General features: G+C 37.8%; 1 protein-coding gene and 1 long non-coding RNA gene across 3 annotated transcripts in view; one reads left to right on the forward strand and one right to left on the reverse strand.

The window, feature by feature from the left end:
• Positions 1-11,452, reverse strand: part of LOC143629296 (uncharacterized) — a 44,845-nt gene extending 33,393 nt beyond the window's left edge. The window contains exons 1-5 of one of the 2 annotated variants that reach the window (XM_077098606.1): positions 11,344-11,452; positions 8,524-10,349; positions 8,218-8,419; positions 7,940-8,133; positions 7,580-7,818 (exon numbers count right to left, since the gene is read on the reverse strand). In XM_077098606.1, the coding sequence (XP_076954721.1) occupies positions 7,727-7,818; positions 7,940-8,133; positions 8,218-8,419; positions 8,524-10,324 (2,289 nt within the window). In that variant the 5' untranslated portion in view covers positions 10,325-10,349; positions 11,344-11,452 and the 3' untranslated portion in view covers positions 7,580-7,726. Of the gene's footprint in view, positions 1-7,579; positions 7,819-7,939; positions 8,134-8,217; positions 8,420-8,523; positions 10,350-11,343 lie in introns of those variants that run through there. The other variant, XM_077098605.1, reaches the window with a different exon arrangement.
• Positions 11,453-15,207: 3,755 nt separating this feature from the next.
• On the forward strand, positions 15,208-16,675 carry LOC143629215 (uncharacterized). The gene is made up of 4 exons (XR_013152916.1): positions 15,208-15,282; positions 15,420-16,031; positions 16,161-16,261; positions 16,362-16,675. It is a non-coding gene; the product is annotated as an uncharacterized LOC143629215 (long non-coding RNA).
• Positions 16,676-22,159: the final 5,484 nt, after the last annotated feature.

Here is a 22,159-nt window from a genome sequence, read left to right on the forward strand (position 1 = left end):
CATGGAAATTCAAGATTCTGTATGGGCCAGAAACCCAGTAACCCTCTCTGACGCCATCGAGTTGGCCGCTGTGCTCAGCGACAACCATGTCAGAGCAGGAACCCTGTTCCTGCGGGGAACAGAAAAGACCAAACTCACCAAGACTGTTCCTGAACCAACAGAAACCAAACCAGAACCCTCAAACCGTAACAACCTCAAGCGCAGGCGCAAAGCCTATGCGCTTACCAACCCGCCCATTGTCCAGCAACCCACCTACCAACACCCAGTTTATGCGCCTAACCCACTGTCAGCCTACCCAACACCTCCTATAGTCCACAACTATGCCTTAACCAATCCAGCACTCCCTGCCCTGCCACCTAAGAAACCTTACACAGGAAACCAACCCTTTTGCCCAACCTGTAGACTTCACCACCCAACCCAAACCCCGTGTCGTCAATGTAATCGATGTGGCCACGTTGGTCACTCTGCCGAGTTCTGTAGAATCCCTCCCGCCAACCCAATTGCGCAAACACCACCAGTCTACCCGCAGAACCCACAACCAACCTACCAAAACCCACGACCCAGGTCGTGCTATAACTGCGGTGATCCCAGTCATTTCCGGAACGCGTGCCCAAGACTACAAGTGCAAATCACACAAGCGAATCCGGTGAACCAGATTTCAAACCAAGTGACGCGTGGACGAGCTTTTAATATAACCGCGCACCAAGCGCAAGCGAATAATGACGTAGTTAATGGTACCTTTTTGCTTAACGGATTTTATGCTTCTGTACTTTTTGATACTGGCGCCGATCGAAGTTTTATTTCTCGCGCGTTTGAGCAGAAGCTTGCGCGACCGCGCAACGACTTAAAAGAAGATTTTTCAGTTGAATTGGCTAACGGTGAAACTGTTTTAATTAACTCGGTGATTAAAGATTGCACGCTTAACCTTAACGAAAACGATTTTATGATCGACCTCATCCCCATGCCTCTTGGAAGCTTTGATGTTATCATTGGTATGGACTGGCTCTCGAATAATCGCGCCGAAGTTATTTGCGCCAAGAAGTTGATTCGCATACCTCGAGAAAATGGTGATCTTCATATCTACGGCGAAAAACCCTCCCGCGGTCTTAAACTTATGTCTTGCGCCGAAGCCCAAAGACTCATGCGGAAGAAGTGTATTGCATTCTTAGCCCATGTGGTTAAACCTGCTGAAGAAAAGAAGCTTCGCGATATCCCTGTTGTGTGTGATTTCCCTGAAGTTTTTCCTGATGATCTTCCTGGTATCCCTCCCGCTCGTGAAGTCGAGTTCCGTATTGATCTTGTCCCTAGTGCTTCCCCCGTAGCTAAATCTCCTTATCGTCTTGCACCCGCTGAGATGCAAGAATTGGCAAGCCAACTTCAAGAGTTGACTGCTAAAGGATTCATCCGCCCTAGCTCTTCGCCCTGGGGTGCCCCGGTGTTGTTCGTTAAAAAGAAAGATGGATCGTTTCGCATGTGTATTGATTACCGCGAGTTGAACAAACTCACCATTAAAAACCGGTATCCCTTACCGCGTATTGACGACCTCTTTGATCAACTCCAAGGTGCCTCTTGTTTTTCCAAGATTGATCTCCGCTCTGGCTATCACCAGTTGCGCATCCGCGATGAAGATGTTCCGAAGACTGCTTTTCGTACTCGTTATGGCCATTTTGAATTCTTGGTCATGTCCTTCGGTTTAACCAACGCACCCGCCGTTTTCATGGATCTAATGAATCGGGTGTGTAGGCCTTTCTTGGATAAATTCGTGATCGTGTTTATCGATGATGTTCTGGTGTATTCTAAGACCAAGGCCGAGCATGAGCAACATCTCCGATTGGTATTGCAAAAGCTTAGAGCTGAGCAACTCTATGCTAAGCTTTCCAAGTGTGAATTCTGGTCTGATGAAGTACAGTTTCTTGGTCATGTTGTTAACAAGATGGGTATTCATGTCGACCCATCCAAAATTGAAGCAATCAAGAACTGGATTACGCCATCTTCTCCTACCGAGATCCGTTCCTTTCTGGGTTTAGCTGGTTATTACCGGCGCTTCATTTCGAATTTCTCGAAGATCGCTTTGCCTTTAACAGCTCTAACGCACAAAGGTAAACCGTATATTTGGGGCTCGAAGCAAGAAGAAGCCTTTCTAACGCTCAAGCGATTGTTGTGTGAAGCTCCTGTCCTTGCGCTACCTGAGGGTAATGATGATTTTGTCGTGTATTGCGATGCATCCAACCAAGGTCTCGGTTGTGTTCTTATGCAACGAGGCAAGGTTATCGCTTACGCATCAAGGCAACTTAAGGTTCATGAAAAGAATTATACAACTCACGATCTCGAACTTGGTGCAGTTGTTTTTGCCTTGAAGATCTGGAGACACTACCTCTATGGTACTAAGTGTATCCTTTACACTGACCATAAAAGCCTTCAGCATATCTTTGATCAAAAGGAACTTAACATGAGGCAACGCCGATGGAACGAACTCATCAGCGATTACGATTGTGAGATCCGGTATCATCCTGGTAAGGCTAATGTGGTAGCCGATGCGCTCAGCCGAAAACCCTGCCAGCTTAACTGTATCTTGCCGCGCACGCAGCTTCACTTTGCGCCGATCCAAAGCAACCTTGAATCGCGTATTCGTGACGCGCAGCGCGCATCCATCAGTAATGGTAACCTTCGCGCCGAGTTAGCGTGTGGCGCGGAAGCGCACTTTGTTCCTAATCTGAGTGGAATTCTCTGCTATCTTAATCGCATCTGGATTCCCTTTGATGAGAATCTTCGCGCTGATATCCTGAGTGAGGCGCACAAATCTCGGTATTCTATTCATCCTGGCGCTGATAAGATGTACAAGGATTTGCGCATTACTTATTGGTGGCCCGGTATGAAAAAGGATATTGCTATGTTCGTAGCTAAATGCCTGACTTGTTCTAAGGTGAAAGCTGAACATCAACGCCCATCTGGTTTGCTCGAACAACCAGAAATTCCTACGTGGAAATGGGAATGTGTAGCGATGGACTTCATTACCAAGTTACCTTTGACAACAAGCAAACATGATAGCATTTGGGTAATAGTGGATCGTTTGACTAAGTCTGCTCACTTCCTGCCCATTCGTGAAAACTACCGTGTTGAGCATCTCGCGCAGCTTTATGTCAAAGAGATTGTCTGCCGTCATGGTACTCCTTTGAGCATCATATCCGATCGCGATGGCCGTTTTATATCTCGCTTTTGGAAATCTCTCCAATCTGCGCTAGGAACTCGCTTGGACATGAGTACGGCATATCATCCTCAGACTGACGGTCAGTCTGAGCGAACTATTCAAACTCTTGAGGATATGCTCCGATCTTGCGTTCTTGATTTTGGAGGTAATTGGGATTCGCACCTGCCTCTGATCGAGTTCTCTTATAATAACAGCTATCATTCCAGTATTGGTATGGCCCCATTTGAAGCACTTTACGGTCGTAAGTGCCGCTCCCCGATCTGTTGGAGCGAAGTGGGTGAAACTCAAATCACAGGACCCGAACTTGTTCAAGAGACAACCGATAAGATCGCCAAGATCCGTGATCATCTGCTGACTGCCAGAAGCCGACAGAAGAGTTACGCAGATCGTAGGCGGAAGCCTCTCGAATTTCAAGTTGGTGATCTTGTTCTCCTCAAAGTGTCGCCCTGGAAGGGTGTTGTCCGCTTTGGGAAGAAAGGTAAGCTTGCTCCTCGATATGTTGGACCATTTAAGATTCTCGCGCGTGTAGGAAAAGTTGCCTACCGACTAGACCTGCCGCCCGCGCTCAGTAATGTGCATCCAACGTTCCATGTATCCAATCTCAAGAAGTGTTTAGCTGACGAGAACCTTCACATTCCACTTGATGAAGTTCAAGTTGATGAAACTATGCATTTCGTTGAGAAGCCTGTTGAGATTATGGATCGCGAGGTAAAGCAAACCAAGCGCAGTCGCATCCCTATCGTGAAAGTTCGCTGGGAGTCCAAGCGCGGAGCCGAGTTTACATGGGAAAGGGAAGATCAAATGAAGATCAAGTACCCGCACATGTTCTCTGCGCAACCTACTTCGAGATAAATTTCGGGACGAAATTTCTTAAAGTAGGGGAGACTGTGACATCTGCCCCGATCCGACCCGACCCAGGTACCCGTTTCTCTGACCCGATCTCCTTTTATGATTTAATATTTATACTTATATTTTACTTTTAATAATAATGTATTTTCCTTCCCGCCTCTTTCTCTCTCTTTCTTTCCGCCGTCCCGTCCCTCTCCTTCTCTCTTTCCGCCTTCTTCTCCCTCTTGTCGCCGTCCCGCCCTTACGCCTTGTTTCCCTCTTTCTTCTAACTCTTTGCTTGTCCTTTGTTCCTTCCCGCCTAAGGTTGTCTGCGCAGCTCCACGCGCCAGACTCCTTTCAAGGAAGCCTGCGTGAAGACCATCTGTTCCAGCGATACGCGAGACGAACTCTTCTCGCAGCGCGCTAAGAATTGTAATTCTTCTCGCAGCGCGCGAAGAACGGTAGTTCTTCCCGCGACGCGCTAAGGATTTGTAGTTCTTCTCGCAGCGCGCTAAGAATCGTAGTTCATCCCTCGACGCGCGAAGAATTATAGTTCCTCCCGCGGCGCGCTAAGAAATGTGATTCTTCCCGCGGCGCGCCTTAGCCTTCTCGCGCTAAACCCTTTGAGTTTTCTTCTGTTGAATCTAGCCGTTTGCTTTTGTGTTGTCTTATCTTTTGTGCTGTTGACCTGACCTATCTTATGTCTGAAAAGCCACTTTTGGCGCAGCATGCGCACCAACCCCATTGGTTGGCAGAAAAGGTGACTGACATTATCTTTTGAGATCTGCTTTTCCATGCTTGACCAGTACCTTTATCTAACCCTCCCATGCCTTTTTACTGTTCCCTGTCAGCCTTTTTCTCTTTTTCCCTGCTGCCATATCTTTTGCTTTTGGAATCTTTTGCTTTTTGAGATCTTTTCCCCTTTCTCTAGGGATTGTGTTCCCTAGGGTTTCTCTATAAATAATAGTATTATTTTTCCTAACACTACACACACAAAACACTTAATCTCTCTTATTCTCTCTTGCTCCTTGCTCTCTCTGCCGTCCTCCTCTCTGCCTCCGTCTTCCTCTCCGTTCTGCCCTGCTTTTTCGGTAATATATATATATAATAATTTACTTATTAATTATGCTAACTTATAATCAAGACTTAAAACAAATCATTAAAACAATAATCTTTAATTATAGGTTAACTTGTGCTTGTTTGAAGTTGGTTCTTGCTTTATCTTTCACCGCATCGTTTATCAAGTGAGTAATCTCGTACCTAATCCCTTTTTATTTTTAATGTTTTGGGATGTTCATGTGTTCATACAAACTTAGAGTCTTAAACTTGTTTATGAACTTTAGTCGCGCAGTATCCCATGTGTTGAGGACGTTTACTTGGCTGTTTATTTGTATGTGTGTATCATTAACCGCTTTGTTCGGCCTATTCCGAAGTTTTCATGGATCCATTAGATGAACACGGGAGACCTATCGTTTACGGTTTTCTTTGTTTACACTTGCACAGATGTTTTCTCGTTTTTGTGCTCATTTGGGAGCACGGATTGAACTATGAACTATGAGCTATGATCTATTTAGGCTTGATCACAATCTGATTGCACCCTTGTTAAACACCAGACATACACGTGTTGCGCGCAGATTTATTGTTATCTATGTATTGTATTAAACTTGATTTCTCACCAACACGCAAGTGTTTGACGTTTATTTTAACACATGTTCAGGTTTGCAGTAGCTGTTTTGGAGTTCGAGGACACGTAGGAAGTATTCTTTATTTTGGACCTAGATTAAAATGTATCAAGACAAGTTTTTGCTGTTCGAATATTATGATTTATAATATATTGATTTATGATGATTTATGTTATCTTGTGCTTACCTTGCGCGTGCGCGAATAAATGTATTTATTAAATATTGACACCCAATAGTGTCACGAGTAATGAAACAATATGTGGCGCCCCGATGTATAATCCGCCTTTGGTCGGGGTGTTACAAAATGGATATCCAAGACCCGTGAGAAAATAAGCTTAAATGGGTTAATGGGTTAGATATAGGTTAGTTGCTGAGTTTGCATGCTTAAAAATGGAAATGGGTGACATGGAGTTGAGGTGGCACCCTATGTGGACACCCTAAAATGATGACATGTGGAAATTGTTTCTTGCTTTAATAGTATGTATAAATTCTTATTATACTTTAACTAGGTTTCTTATTGGTTATCTTTTCCTATTTTTATGTCTTTGGTTTTCCTATAAATTGTAATCATTGTTTGACAAAATAATAAGAAAAATATCTGAAAATTGTTCCAAAACATTGTTCTCTTCTTCTCTCTTATTTTTGAAGCTTAACCCACTTTACGGGTGTATCAGAAGATTGACCATCTCGAATCGTTCTCTATCAGTTTGATGCTTTCATCAATCGTTCTCATACTTCCTTCATTGCGTGAAGACCTGATCATGGCCATGGTCGACAAAATTGGTCGGCTATTGATCTAACAAGAATCGTTCGCTACTCAACTTTGACACCCTCGTTACCACCACGAATCAAATAATGCGGCGACGAATAATGCGGCGACACTCGTCTCCGCATTATTTGATTCATGGTGGTAAGAAACTTGAACTTTAGCGTGCTGACTGAGCCGACATGAATGGACCTCAAACTTGGAGAAAATAAACTATAATTAAAACCGAGAATAATGCAATTGGAATCAAGTTAAACGGATGTGTAAAACTCAAGTTATGGGATTCTTAAGATTTAAACGAGCTGGTACTATTCAGAATCCGAACTTCGAGTTGGGAGTTGAGTTCTAAACTGTACACTCAAAATTCAATGATGAACAAACAAGTCTTCTGGCCTGAACGCACGCTAGTTTTAACCAGAAGATAGAGAAATTGATTAGTCAAAATATTTTACTATTATGCCCTTAACGGGTCAGGTTCAGATTGACCACCGAGACTCCCTCAATATGAGAAATTGATTGAGGGATTTTGTTTATGAGATAAAAACATATGAAAAATAAGCTTACAACATACCCAAACGAGGATTAGAACTAGGAGAAATAGAAATTCAAAGTCAACAATCTTGGAACTTGAAAGTCAAACTAAAAGACAAAAGCTTGAAGTAAAACACGAAACACCAAAGAAGGAGGCTAGGGGATCGATGGAGGATGATGCTGTAGTGATGTTTTATGGTTTTAGAATATGTTTTGACTTAATAAGAGAGTTATAATTTGTTTATAAAGTAACTTTACTTGTTTAAGGTAACCAAATAACACAATTACAACGAAATCGGCTCAAATAAGCCTATGGATTCCGAAGGATTCCGAATTGTTAAGAAATGAATGTAGACTTGATATAACATTAGATTATATTGTTTGAACCTTAATTCTAGTGATTTAGGGTCGTTTAGGAAAGATTATGCATAAAAAACGAATAAACTAGCTGTAAAAAACCCGCAGACGATATTTTGGCGATATCTCGCTAGAATTTCCGTTAACTCACGAGAAATTTCTTGAATTTCAGAAAATGTTATTTTTACTTTTTTAGTCCCTGAACTTCTGTAAATGCGTTTTTAAGTGATTTTAAAGGTATAAATATGACTATTGAAAAACATTTTACAGAACAGAAAAATAGATCACCAAATAAATAAATTTGGACACAATATAATGTCTGAAACTAGGAATAAACAACAAAAGGAAAGAAAACTAACAAGGGTTACCTACTTGTTGTACACTATTTTCACCATTTTCATTTCCACCGTCTTTTAACCCTTCTAAAATCTCATGATCATGAAACCCTGCACATAGATAAGTGCTTATAAATTTAAACATTTTCTCTATAATCAAACGCAGTGACATATTTTATGCTTCTTTCTCCTAAATTAGTAAAAAAAGAATTAAAAAGAAATTTATGAATACCTTCACCAAGGGCTTCAATATCATCAACTTCAGGGCCTAAAATCATCACATTGCCTAATGGTGGGTCAACCGTCATCCAATCAGACCTATCAATTTCATTTGAGTGAATCTCCTTCTCCGATACCCACGAGTCAACAGAATTGATGGCGTCATATGAAACGGGATCAGGGTTTTCATGTTCTTTGTTATCAAACCTAAAAGATCATTTGTTTGTCAAATTCTTTCCCTTTATGAAAAGATTCTACTGAACAGAATATTAAGACTCGTTTGGGACTTACATTTGCTTTAATCTCATGTTGTATTGAACAAATACAATGTCAATCAGCCGTTGGTGTTCTACATAATTCTTTGTTTCATGAATCTGTTGGAAGGAAATCTTGTTTGGTTTACACCCGACCAAACTGCACGTTTGACTTAGAATACGAATGGCTAAACGAACCAAGTTCGGACAAGCCCCTCCATATGTTGACCACCACTCGGCTATTATCAAACCAGTCAAAACAATAATTAAAACATGACTAATCTGATTATAGCTTTAAAAAATCATAAGAATATCATAACACAAATATAACATTTAGGATTACCAGGAAATAAGGTATCTCTTCCTCGTATAGCGATTTTTCTCCCAAAATCACCAGCGGCTTCACGATATAATTCTGTCTCTTTAACAATTCTATCTTGGATTGTAGTGTCGGGAACCAATCTTTCAATGCAGTCATAGACTGATGATCTGATCTGAAGATGAATATCACTATCAGTGCTGTAGAAAAACTTTGGATTAAGATAAAAGCCAGCAGTGTGAAGCGGATGTCGATGAAGTTGTTCCCACCTACGATCTATTATGTTCCAGTAAACCAAATAATCTTTCTCGTCAACAAGCTCCTTTTTAATTGCTTCTTTCGCTCGATACACCCCTGCATAAACATAACCCATTGCGGGCCTCTTTTTTCCGCTCACGATTCGCAAAAGCCTCAATAAAGGATCTGTTAAATGAGTGATTACTGTACACATGGACCAAAAAGATGGATTGCTGATGTAATCCAAAGTTGTGCATCCTTCTTCCTTCTTGGAGTATGAACATTCCATCCACTCCTCTGAAGTTACCATGGATTGGAGGTTGTGTTTGACACTTACCATCCGCTTCAATGTGGAGAAGTCGGTTGACGAACGTGTAGGGCCCACTACAACAATGTCAACTCCAAAAGTGTATTTTCTCATCATATTCAAAACAACGCTATGATTGTAAATAAATCTTGATATTGATCTAGCTTGTTCTAGAATCGTGCTTATCCATTCGAGTTGTCTAAAATCATCCAATATCATGTCAACACAATGAGTTGCACATGGAGTCCAGAAAATGGTAGGAAAATTGCCGGTTATATGTTTCCCTACTTCAACGTAACGCCCTTCGTTTTTAGTAACAATTTGAAGCACATTTCTCACTCCAACTTCTTCTACAACTTCCTTAAACAAAGTAAATAAAGCTTCACTGGAGTTCATAACGTTGGTTGCATCGAATGATTTAAGAAACATTAACCCTTCAGGACAATACACCGAGAAATTCAAAAATACTTTACCGTTTTCCGATACCCACTCGTCCGCTAATACAGAACAACCGCTTTTTCCCCAACTCCCCATGCACTGATCAACGTCACTTCTTACTTCTTGTACCGTATTCTTCAAAACCCAACTTCGAAGATCGTGATAAGAAGGCCCCACAACTCCCGACCCTTGTGACACAATTGTATCAATCATAGGTTGAAAATACGTAGAGTTCACAGCATCCAGCGGTACACCAGCGTCCAAGAAAAACCGCCCAATTGCTAAGCTAACTTGATGGTTAACCCCTTTCGAATCATCAAACACAACGTTACTCAAAGCTAAAGCATTTGAGCCTTTCCTCACTCTCCCTTTCTTTCTCCTACCTACACCTCGCTTATTATTTACAACACTCTCCTCTTCTTGATTCGCCAACAAACTCGACCCCGGCTCAATACCTTCCGTTTCAGTAACGGGAACCATCACACCTTCGGCTACAGCGTTCATCGCGCATTGATCTCCAAAAGAATCAACACCCTCATCGGAGTTAAAATTACCGATATCTTCCGCTAACTTCTGTTTCTTCCTCTTCTTCACCACCACTCCATTCAAACTCTCTTGCATCAACAACCGAACGTCGGGTTGCACTCTCAAACAACTAGACGCGTTCCCTTTCTGACCAGCGAGATGTTCTTTAATCCTATGAATCCCGCCGCCCTTAAACATTTTCCCACAATAAACACACTTGAGCTGAACCTTATCCCCACTCTTATACATTTGGCAATGCTTCCATGCCGGATCATGTTTTTGTGAATTTACCGGTACCGGTTCTAAATCAGACGCCATTTCGTATAACAGCACTAGTTACCTCCTAACAATAATATACAACATTATTAGCAGGGCTGCAAACGAACCGAACGAACACGAACAATGCCTTGTTCATGTTCGTTTGTTAAGGAAATAATGTGTTCATGAACGGTTCACGAACACTTACCTAACGAAATTTTATGTTCGTGTTCGTTCATTAAGGAAATGAATGTGTTCACAAACACAAATAAAATCGGTAGAGCCTAGAGATTGAAACAGATGTATTCATTAATGTGAATAATGAAGGCCTGTAAACGAATCGAATGAACACGAACAAGGACATGCCCGTGTTCGTTTATTTAACTTTAAACAAACACGAACACTTAATCAAACAAATATTTATGTTCATGTTCGTTTATTTAAAAAATGAACATTTGTGTTCGTTTGTTTAAAATCTAAACGAACATAAATGAGCATATATGAACAAATGTAAATGAACACAAACAAACATAAACGAACATAAATGAAAACACTTAAATGAACACAAATCAACAAATATAAAACCTTTAAGTAGATGACTCTTCCAGATAATACTTAATTATTTTCTATTAATACATAACGAACATAAATAAACGAACCTTCATGAAGATAAATGAGCGAGCTGAACATATGTTCATGTTCGTTCATTTAATTAAACAAACACAATTTTTTTGTTCATGAACTTCCCGCCGAACGGTTCACGAACAATTCACTGAACGTACGGTTCATTTACAGGCCTATTAGCATATACCAATTTTAAGGTGTCTAACATTAATAATGATATACAACATTGTTAGTTGGTACCAATTTTAAGGGCAAAAATTTGCTGTAGCTTCAATTCAAAATTAACAACACTAGTTACCTCCTAATAATAATATACAACATTATTATTATTATTATTATTAGGTACCAATTTTAAGGCGTCAAAGACACCACAAAGATTTGTGGTAGCTTCAATTTAAAATTAAGAGCAAATAATAATTGATAATAATAATAATGGGTTATGGAAACGAACTTACTTGATATTATTAATTATGAATTTTGTTGGTTGAGAATCCGGCGAGACCGAGTTATGGAGGTTAGGGTTAATATATATGTGGATGATGAGTCGATTGGGAAATGGATAAACCGGTTATGTATCCGGGTGGGTTTTAATATTGGTTGTGCGGTCAAACTCAAAAGTCGTCAGATCTGGTTTGGTTTGGTTGGGTGTTTCGGGTTGGGATAAATTACTTGAATCGAAAACTGTTATTTGTATCTATACGATACCTTCACCTCCAGTGTACCTTATCCCCTTAAACCTCCCGCATTAGTCATTTAATTCTTGTATTCTTTTTAGTATCAGCTGATCAATTGTGTCTTCCATTGAATGCTTCCTTCACTGCCTTGATGAAGCAGCGCTTGAATAATAAATGAAACCCACGATTCCCTTCAATACCTAATGATTGCGACGTTTTCCTGATTGTATTCAACAATTCTCTTTCTCTTTGGCAGGTAAATTCGTCAATTTCTTACCAATTTTGTTTTTTTGTAAATTAGTCGTTCAATTGAGGTAACCATGAGCCAAATTTTCATTTTTTGAATACATGATAAAAATACATGTCAAATTAGGTCTAATTTTGTTTGTGTTTTTATGGTAATTAGGGTGAACCACTGGCTCTATTTAGTAATTTAGGATGTTTGTATGGTGAAATTCAATTCATGTCTTGTATGCCTATCTTTGATAATATTTTGGTTATATGCAGATGTAAAAAAACAAGGACAACAGTATGCTTTGGATGGTGAATCTGGACACATCCGACCCGGAAGCATTTCCATGGATTTTGGCCTCAACTGATTGGTTTTTGGTGAGAAGCTGGTGTTTGTTGGATGATTTTGATATTTGTTGGTTCTCAATAACCATTTCCATTGTGTTTGATTGCTGACATCTACAGAATTCATATCGATCCGATTGGATTAAAGTTGTTAGTTCATGCCATTATAATTGTTCAGAAGTCAACTATTTCACAAGGGTTTATGGTGAATGGTGAGCACAAATGCACCAACAGAGCCAAAATAAGAAGTTTAGCTAAAAAGGAAATACACTTCAAATAGGTAAAAAGAGTCGAACAACTTGAAAGTTGTTGAAAGGGTATTGGTCCTTGTTACAAGTTTACAACCTCCACATTTGTTTAATATTAATATACTACTACAATTAAAGTAACATGGTCTTTTCAATTTGCCACCTCTATCAGTGTGGATTGCTGGAATATGGTTATAAACATATCTAACCTGGTATTCGTACAAAAAGCGATGTTATTATGTTGATATATAATATTTGTAAAAATTCATTTTAGCTTTGACAATTGACAGCTTCCAGAAACCAAGGAAATTGATGCAAAGTTTGCACTGGAAGATCTTGAAACCATTAAAGTTATTGGAAACGGAAGTGGATGCGTTGTTCAACAAATCAACAGGTTCGGCATAAATGAGTAGCACGGACACTTAAATGGACCGATCTTCTTGTCCGTGTTCGTTCGGTTAACTTTAACCGAATTAACATGAACACTTCAACGAACTGATTTTCTTGTCCGTGTTCGTTCTTTAAGAAAATGAGCGTCTTCCTGTTGGTTTATTTCATTCGTTAATAATGTAAATGAACGGTTCACGAGAATAAACAAACACAAATGAACATAAATGAATGGTTATCTACTAAAAGTAAACGTATTTCCAAATTAAACTATAAATTACAATGATCATTAAATCCAACACACAAAACGTAATCATATATATATAATAAAGGTTTTAAATATGAAATTTAAATTAATTTTAAATTAATATTTGCAATAAATAAATATGATTGAGTATTTAAACATACATAAGTATACAGACGTAAATGAAATAACATAGATGACCATTCGTTCATGTTCATTCGTTTAAAAAAAGAAACAAAAGTTGCGTTCATGTTCTTTTGTTTACTAAATTAATGAACCTAACCGAATTCCTACTGAAGGGTTCATTGAACGTTCGGTTCGTGTACACGTGTTAGGATTGCTTATTTAAACAACTTGCTTGCTTATGGCGTTTTCGAATAAAAGGTTGTTTAAGTAACACCCCCACATAAACTATGGGGTTTTGGAGATAATGAACAGCCCACTTAATTTTGACCAACTCAAGATTGAAACGTTTTTTTTTTACTTTACTTTAGGGATGGCAATGGGTCGGGTTTGGTTTGGATTTAGGACTTTACATATCCCAACCCATACCCGATTATCAAACCCCGTCTCAAACCCGTTGGGTAGTTATCAGGTAATTACCCGTCGGGTTTTGGAGATACCCGTCGAACTTCGGGTTCACTATCGGGTTTTTGACAAAACACCCACCAGCTATTTGATCTCCCTAAATTTTTTTTAACAAATTTGTCTCTAAACCATATCATAACGATGCATTTGTATTTTTAGCGTTTTTGAAGTTTTTTATGTTGTACTCCATTTGATTAGTCACTGCTGGAATATGTTTTTTATGACTGCACTATAACCGTTAAACTCAATTCAAATTGTCAGTTTCATTATGTTGATTAAGTCATGCCCATTTGCTATAAAACAACCACATAACAGTAATGAACTATCTTTTATTTAAATTTGTTTATGAAGTTTTTATGTTGTTATTCATTTCGTTTGTCACTGCCGAATATGCTTTTTATGACTGCACTATAACTGTTAAATTCGTGTTTATGAAGTTTTTTATGCTGTAATCCGTTTGATTTTTCACTGGTGGAATATGTTTTTTATGGCTGCACTATAACCGTTGAATTCAATTCAAATTGTCGGTTTCGTTATTGTTTATAATTACACCATAATGTTTATGGCAATTGCAGGTTATTGTCGCTTGCGATAACTGTTCCCTGAACCTACAGTGAAATTTACCGGCGTCTCCTCGGATTGGTATAATCACCATTTTCTCCATATAATATGCGTAATATGTAATGTAGATATAGATAGATAAGGTTATCAAATACTAAAAAAAAAACTTGGCCTAAACTTAACTGATGTTACCTACACGTGCACAACCTAACTGCTTAACCAATTTCTAACAGGTCCACCACTAAGCGCCGGTTAGAAACCGGCTTATATTATTCATTTCACCAAACAGTTAACCATTTTTCTCAAACTCTATTATTTTCAAGATTTTATCACGGAAAACAAATAACCGATCAATTTTGGCTAACTAACATTGTCAACGAACAAACTGCAACAAGTAAACTAAAACGAGATTGTTAAACGGGATTAGAATACCAAATGAAACATGTGTTACTTTAGAGTAACGAGCCGAACCTGTTAGCGCTCGAGAGCGGTTGTGAGTACTTTTTAAAATTTGAAGCTTAGCTGGGGGTCGTTTTGTTTTAGGTTTTTGGGTTTTTGGTTTAGCTTCTGTCAACACCCGGAACACAACCCGACCCCGAAGCAAAAAAACAAAACCAGCTTCCGGGTCAGCTTACATGGCCCGTTAAATAACAGGCCGGGTTCCCGTTTAAGTGTTTGCGTACAAATGGGTTCGCCCGTTAACCCGTCTACATCTAAAATTTTGGACCCAACTTCTAACCGAGAATAAACAGGCATTGGGTTTTTTGGTTCTACTTCCGTCAAGGCCCGTTAAAAAACAGGCCATGCTCGAGTTTAATTGTTTGCATACAAATGGGTTGGCCCGTGAACCCGTTTACATCTAAATTTTTAAAACAACTTCTAACCGACAACAAACAGGCATTGGGTTTTTTGGTTTTGCTTCCGTCATGTCCCGGAACACAATCCAACCCCGAAGCAAAAAAAAAACAGCTTCCGGGCCAGCTTACATGGCCCGTTAAAAAACAGTTCGCGTTTGTGTTTAAGTGTTTGCAAACAAACGGCTTGGCCCGTTAACCCGTTTACATCTAAATTTTTAAAACCACCTTCTAACCGAGAATAAACAAGGTTTCGTTTTAAGTTTTTTGGTTTTGGCTAAAAAACAGTTCGGGTTCGATTTTAAGTGTATGAAACACATGGGTTGGCTCGTTAACCCGTTTACATCTAAATTTTTAGAACCACCTTCTAACCAAGAATAAACAAGGTTTCGTTTTAAGTTTTTTGGTTTTTGGTTTTGTTTCGGTAAGGTCCTTTTCGTTGTTGGTTTCGCTTTAGTTTTTTGGGTTTTGTGTTTTTTTTGTTTAGTTTCGTTTTGGAATACATGTACATTTTCTACCTTATTTCACAACATGCATACTTTCAGTACAAATAATTCATATAACAACCTCTGCCATGTATTAACAGAAGTACTTCACTTATATTAGTTGTGTTACTTTATAGTAACGAGCCGAACCCGCTAAGGCTCGTGAGCGGGTCGTTAGTGGTTTTTATAATTTGAGCTCAGCTGGGGGTCGTTTTGTTTTAAGTTTTTTGGATTTGTTTTGGTAAGGTCCTTTTCATTGTCGGTTCGGCGTATGGTATGAAATGATTGGAGTTTGGTTGGTTCGTGTCGGTTCGGCGTTTTTCTTTATTAACCGTATATGAATTTTAGTAAGTTCAAGTTTGAAAAACTTTCGCTTTAACTGCAATAATGTGAGTGATTAATTTTATATCATTTGCTTATATGTGCCAAAAAAAATTTATGTACTTTTACTAAAATGTCTATTTATGAATCTATCTATTATTGTTAGGTTTGGGCGCACCGTGCACTCATTTCAAATGATGAAATAGTATCTTTCTTCTCACCGTTAATTTTATCAATCTATGTTTGTTTTATCAAGACGTTATCTAAAGTTGCTACACCATATGCCAGATTCTAACATTGCGACTTTCAATGTTTGTTGCTTAACTGTAATCAGATACCAAGAAACAAAGGCAAAAGCTCAAGATAATTATAACAGGGAATTTGAGGGCACTCGATTGCTATAAAACGCGTATACAGCTACAGCTACAGCTACAGGTGCACATATGTTGTTTTTTTTTCCTAACGCTTTTGACTTGACATCTGCTTACAGAAGTCAAAAACATCAGGTTTGACCGGTTACTATATCAATGTGCAGGTCTCAAAAGGTCCACAAAAAACTGGTTGCGTTGAGTGTGATTGGATTGGAATCGGTTTCAAGCGCTACGCTAGATTCGTTCAACAACTTTTTTGTGGGTTTTGTTTTAATTTGATTCAGCATTTCATATTTATTTATACAACAACCTACAATGTAACAGTGACTGGTCTTTGGTTTTAATATTGGTGTGGTAATACTTTGAGTTGATTGATGCTATAGTCTTTTTAGTTGCCTTTGTTATGGTCAAAAGATTGTGTGGTGGTAGACAGAGATGTCATTAAAGAGTTTTAGGTGATAGTTTATTTGTGATTAATTGTTTGTAATGATGACTTTTGATAATACAAGTATTCATATTGTTGTTTTGCAGTATGACTATTGAGTAAAATTCTATGTAATTACTTTGTTGGGATATTGTGTTCATGATGAAACAAGGTGCATGTTTATGAACTAATGCATAATGGATCTTGGGTAATTTAATTACATGGTGAGATACTTTATTCATGTTATTATTCCTTACATTTTTTACTTGGGTCGGCTCGTTTAACTTACAATTACAAGAGTTGACGCCTAACTTCCTTTGAGCTCTATTTATAAAAATGCTTATTTTTGTTCGTTAAATTCCGGTAACATCACGAACTGAACCGCTACCGTGTAAGTATCAGTGTTTGCATGTAAATACCAGTTATTAACTCACCGAGTGAAGCTCAAGTAAATTTTTTATTTTATGGATTTACTAATTTATAAATATTTTATTTTAAATTAAGATTAAGATGTGGCATTTGATATTTGTTGCTAAAATAATTAGATTTCGCTTATTAATGTGGTTTTGGAACCGCGTAAGCTTTGTTGTCACTCGTTCAAGCTTGAGGGAGTTGAACGAGAAGACACCAATGAGTGTTCCACAAGTAATGTATTTTATCTTTTTTTTTACTTCAAATTTGTAAACGAACAAATTAAATTCGAACCAAGCATGTCTGTGTTTGTTTCTTTCACTCTGGTAGAACAAATGATCGAACACGAACGTTTAAACAAACGGAGTTTACTTCTTCATGTTCACACAAATATATTTTTGAGGAGGATAATAAAATTAAATGAAAACATAAGTCGAGCCAAAAGTGAGATGATCATATCATTTGTCTTCAAAATTAACATGGTTTGCCAAAGCCCAATTTGGCTTATTTGACCCGTTATGAGTAAACCATAATTCAATCCAACACATATATGTAAAACGACCAAAATTGTTTTTCTTTTAACGAGCACTTGTATCATAACAAACAAAACTAACAATTTGTAAAATATTATAAAAAACAAACTAACAAAAGTACTATATAATATGTCTAGGATTAATAAACTAACAAAAACGATCATTGCGTAAGTTGCGTTCGTTAACTTAAAAAATTATAGTTTAATTATTTTTTTTCTTTTTTCACGATAATGTTGTAATATATATTTCTTATTTTTTGTATCGTATAACGAATATAATGTTTCTTATAGCAAATTCCCGTACCATAACTAAACGAACCTATACCGATCGAATCTTCATTGCGTCTCCGCCGCAACGCGCGGGCACTTCTACTAGTTATTTTTTCATGTACTTAAATTTTTTAATTTTTAAAGTAGTAATATAACACGATGACACATATTATATGTTTTTAACACATTATGAATCACGGTTGAGGTTTACATTTGATGCATTGAACTTAAAACGAGTTAAGACAAATTATTTTAAGTAGATATGTTAACATTATCACTTTCTAATTAAATTATTGGTAAAATGTAAAATTGTTTGAAGAAAATGTTTGTCTATAATTATAATTTTCTGCTTATTACTTGTTTTGGAAAGTAACTATTTGACCTATGAATTAAGCACGCACTCATAGTGAATTTTATTACATTGGGGGTGTTAGTTGATTACGCACCCATCAATATTGTTTTATTTTTGTATCGTTGTAAACAAACTAAATACTCTTATATGAGATACCAATGCTAGAAAATTATATTTTAGTTGAACATATGTTCACCCGTGTACATCAAATTTCTTGTTTTGAGAATTAAACCGAAGTTAAAGAAGATGTGCCGTATTTTATGTGACATACTAAGCCAAAACTTTGTACCAACTTTTTACGCTATACGGTGGATACAAATAAGGGTGTAAACTATTTGAGGTTTCCCGTACAAGGCTCAAACTTGGACTTGATAACTATATAAGCTTTATTTGAGGTTCTAACTCGACTTGTGCTTGAAAAAGCTCGACTCATTTGGAGCTTTTTATTGTTCCGGCCCGGTCTCAAATCTCAAGCAGCTCGGCTGCACATGCCCAAAGCTTAAGAGGGCACCAAAATCTTAAGGTCCATTTTGGTATGCTTAAACTGGTTGCCATTTCTTAAAGCCCATTTAATGGAATTCTTTTTAAACTCTGTGAAGGATTCCTATTACCTAAGCCCATGGGCCAGCCTTTTTATTTCATTAGCTTACAGCTGAAGCCGAAGCCGAAGCCGAAGCCGATAAAAGAGGAGGGCTAAACCTTGGATATTCAAAAACCATGACCGCCACCCATTTAAAACTTATTTTTTTCCCTCGTGTTTTTTAAAACTGTTAATTCACTCACACTAACTAATCATACTCATAAATCTACACAATTGTTCACTATGAGACATGTGTCCACTATGAGAGACTCAACAGCTTAAGGAGAACAGTATTGTGTACACACTAACTTATAGGCCATTTGGTTATGGTTCGATTGTGTCGTTACTGGGTTATACTTTTAAGATGTTCTGAAATTTTTCTAGGTATTAAAAAGAACACAAAACCTTTTCTTTTATATTTAAAAATAATCAATAGATTCTTATGGAACAAAGTCTTGAAAACCCACTAAGACTCACTTTAAGAAAGACGTAACTGAATTATGTAATGTTCAAGTCCGTCCATCCAATAAAAACACACCAATAATTCATTAATAAGAATGTCAAAAGTTTTTAAAATTTCAAAGGTATTTGTTCAACTCCAAAGTTAATCAACCATTTATTCATTTATCATGTGCCGTATTGTAATACTCACATCATATATGGACCCCCATTGTTTATTGAATTGGTTTGCTCATTTTAGGATTCTCTTTATTGTGCTTGTTTATATTCACACTCTATTTGATACCAAATTCCACATGGATTGACCATAAATATATATGGGAAAAGTTTAAAACACCATTATATCGCATCCATTATGATAACAAATTGAAGAGTTTATAACATGATAACGTGCCACACATTGGTTGGTTACTTTATTTATCAACATAGTGAGGCCATATAATCATGGACCCATCAATAATTCTGAATGCAGTGTACGTTTTTTTTAATAGCCTTAAAAGTACTAGGAAAAAATATATATAAAATATGGAGTGACTCATTGACATGTCCTAACAAGTAAACCCTTCTCTTTTTTGTAAAAGAAGTTACATGTAAAATGAAAAATAAATTTATACAAATACAAAAAGGTTATGTAAATTATTCATGTAAGGCCCCGTTCTTGGTAGCCCTACTTTAGCGTCGGATTTACTCATAAACACAGTTCTACAAATCAGAGTTAATTAAAACTTTCGTGGAATATAAAACTTTAACCGTTTATTACAAACATTTAATCTTTTCTTTAAAACCATAACATATATTTAACACATCGTTTCTTCCATCTTCAGATGCCAACCGTTCAATCCATGCCATGTGTCATCCTCATGCCGGCTCTTTAGTTCGCTGACCTGCGTGCATACTAAAAGTCAGCTACGCTGAGTGAGTTCTAGTTAATCAAGCAACTTACCATACAACCACTTCATACAATATGTATGTATCCGAAGACACATAATCCACTGTCTAATCTGTCCACCTTACCACTTAACCACTTAACTGCCCCTAACCACTTAGCCACTTGTTTACGGAAACACATAGAGGCTTGCCCTCTCACGTGTTCACGTTATGCCACTTAATAACAGGGGCACGTATAGGCTTTCCTTATCACGCACTCACGTTATGCCACTTAATAACGAAGGCACGTATAGGCTTTCCCTATCACGCACTCATGTTATGCCATTAACACCCTTACTAGACTCTTGCCACTTCTAACACACTCTACCTCTACCTGCCTATATCACACTTCATATCAGTTCATTATTTACGTAATAAGCAAGTCACATCATAGCATTCATACACACTAACAACCACTTGGAATTTACTATCCTTAGCGATACGTGCAATATCCGAAGATCGTTCACGTACCGACAAGCATTATAAAATAGCTACCTCGTATAACATCTATAGCATACACTTACCACTTAAGGTAAGTGTATTCACACTTCACATCGAGTATGCACACAGCCCCGAAAATATAACAAGGAAATGGGGCTAGAAACTCACCTGAATGCGGTTCCTTTCTCCGTTTATCGTGGTTCCTCTCTTTAACTGTGCTCTGCTAACTGTATATAGGTTACACGTATCAATACTCGTCCTATCGTATCAGATTATTTCAACTTAGTGCTAAGTTAAACTCAGGTGAAGTTAAGCTTAGGTGAAGTTAACCTCAGGCGAAGTTAACCTTAGGTGAAGTTATCAACAGGTGAAGTTAACCTTAGCGAAGTTAACCTCAGGCGAAGTTAACCTTAGGTGAAGTTATCAACAGTTGGCGGCGGTTTTGATTTTAACTTCATTAACACCCATGTTCAACCCGTAACCCTTAATGATGATGTTAATTAGTCTCGCGAACATCCCCATGGCCGTTTTTAAACAAGGTTCGGCCCGAAAACGCGTAAAGGTTGGACCTTTAAGTTAAAACGTTCAATACTAGTTTAAGGTCCTCTTTTAATCGAGCCGTACATGATTATGGTTTCATTAGTTTCGTTTTGGTATCAAGTTTACAGCTTTTCGTTCTATTTACACCCGATTTAATCTTGTTCTAAGTTTCACGATTAAACGTTATTAAAAACATAAACTTTAAAGGCGAACGGCTTACCTCGATGCGTTCTTCGGTCTCGGTTAGCTTGCTTAAGGGCTCTAGATCTTGTGTCTATCTTGAATCGCGTGTGCTTGCTCGGATCTCACCTCTCTTTCTCTCGGCCGAAGGTTTATGGTGTAGGTGTGTATGTTTTTTTGAGTGTGTAGAGATTTGGGTGAAAGAAAATGAGGATTTAGGGTTTTAGGGTGGGTATTTATACTACTAAGGCCCATGGGCTCTAAGCCCATCCCACTATCTTGATCCATTTTAATTACCCAAGTCTATAATTCTTTTCTTTATTTAGTATTATTATTATTCCACTAACTCATTTAATTCACCTAACGAAAATATTATATTAAATATTAATCTAGAAATTTCGGGATGTTACAATTCATGAGAACATGTTGTGACAACTGACAACTACATGAATTCTCTTTTTTGTGTGTAATCTTTTAAAGATACTCTTATGAATCAAGATTACATCATAGAGTACACTAAAAGAATTTAGTCACACACAGACATGCCGAAAATGTGCAAGAAATAACGGAGTAAACGAAAATCCAGGTGCAAGTAAAAAGTTTAAACCGTAAAAGTAATGAATTGAGCATCTAAAAAACGTACCACATCTAACCAATGTCTTAAAAAGTGAGTAGCTCATTGAACAAACATATGTATTAGTTAATTGGTTGATCAGGTCTAACTGAAATCATAATTGGTTTGATTTTTTTTTAAAACAACCAAATTTTATACGCCCTTCACTCAATGGGGATCAAACCCCAAACCTTCATATTTACATCAAACCACCTTTGCAACCACTCTATATT

The sequence above is a fragment of the Bidens hawaiensis genome, unplaced genomic scaffold (genome assembly GCF_021521415.1).
Source record: "Bidens hawaiensis isolate Kalapana, Puna unplaced genomic scaffold, B.hawaiensis_p1.1 tig00005179_1, whole genome shotgun sequence".
Classification (NCBI taxonomy): Eukaryota; Viridiplantae; Streptophyta; class Magnoliopsida; order Asterales; family Asteraceae; genus Bidens; species Bidens hawaiensis.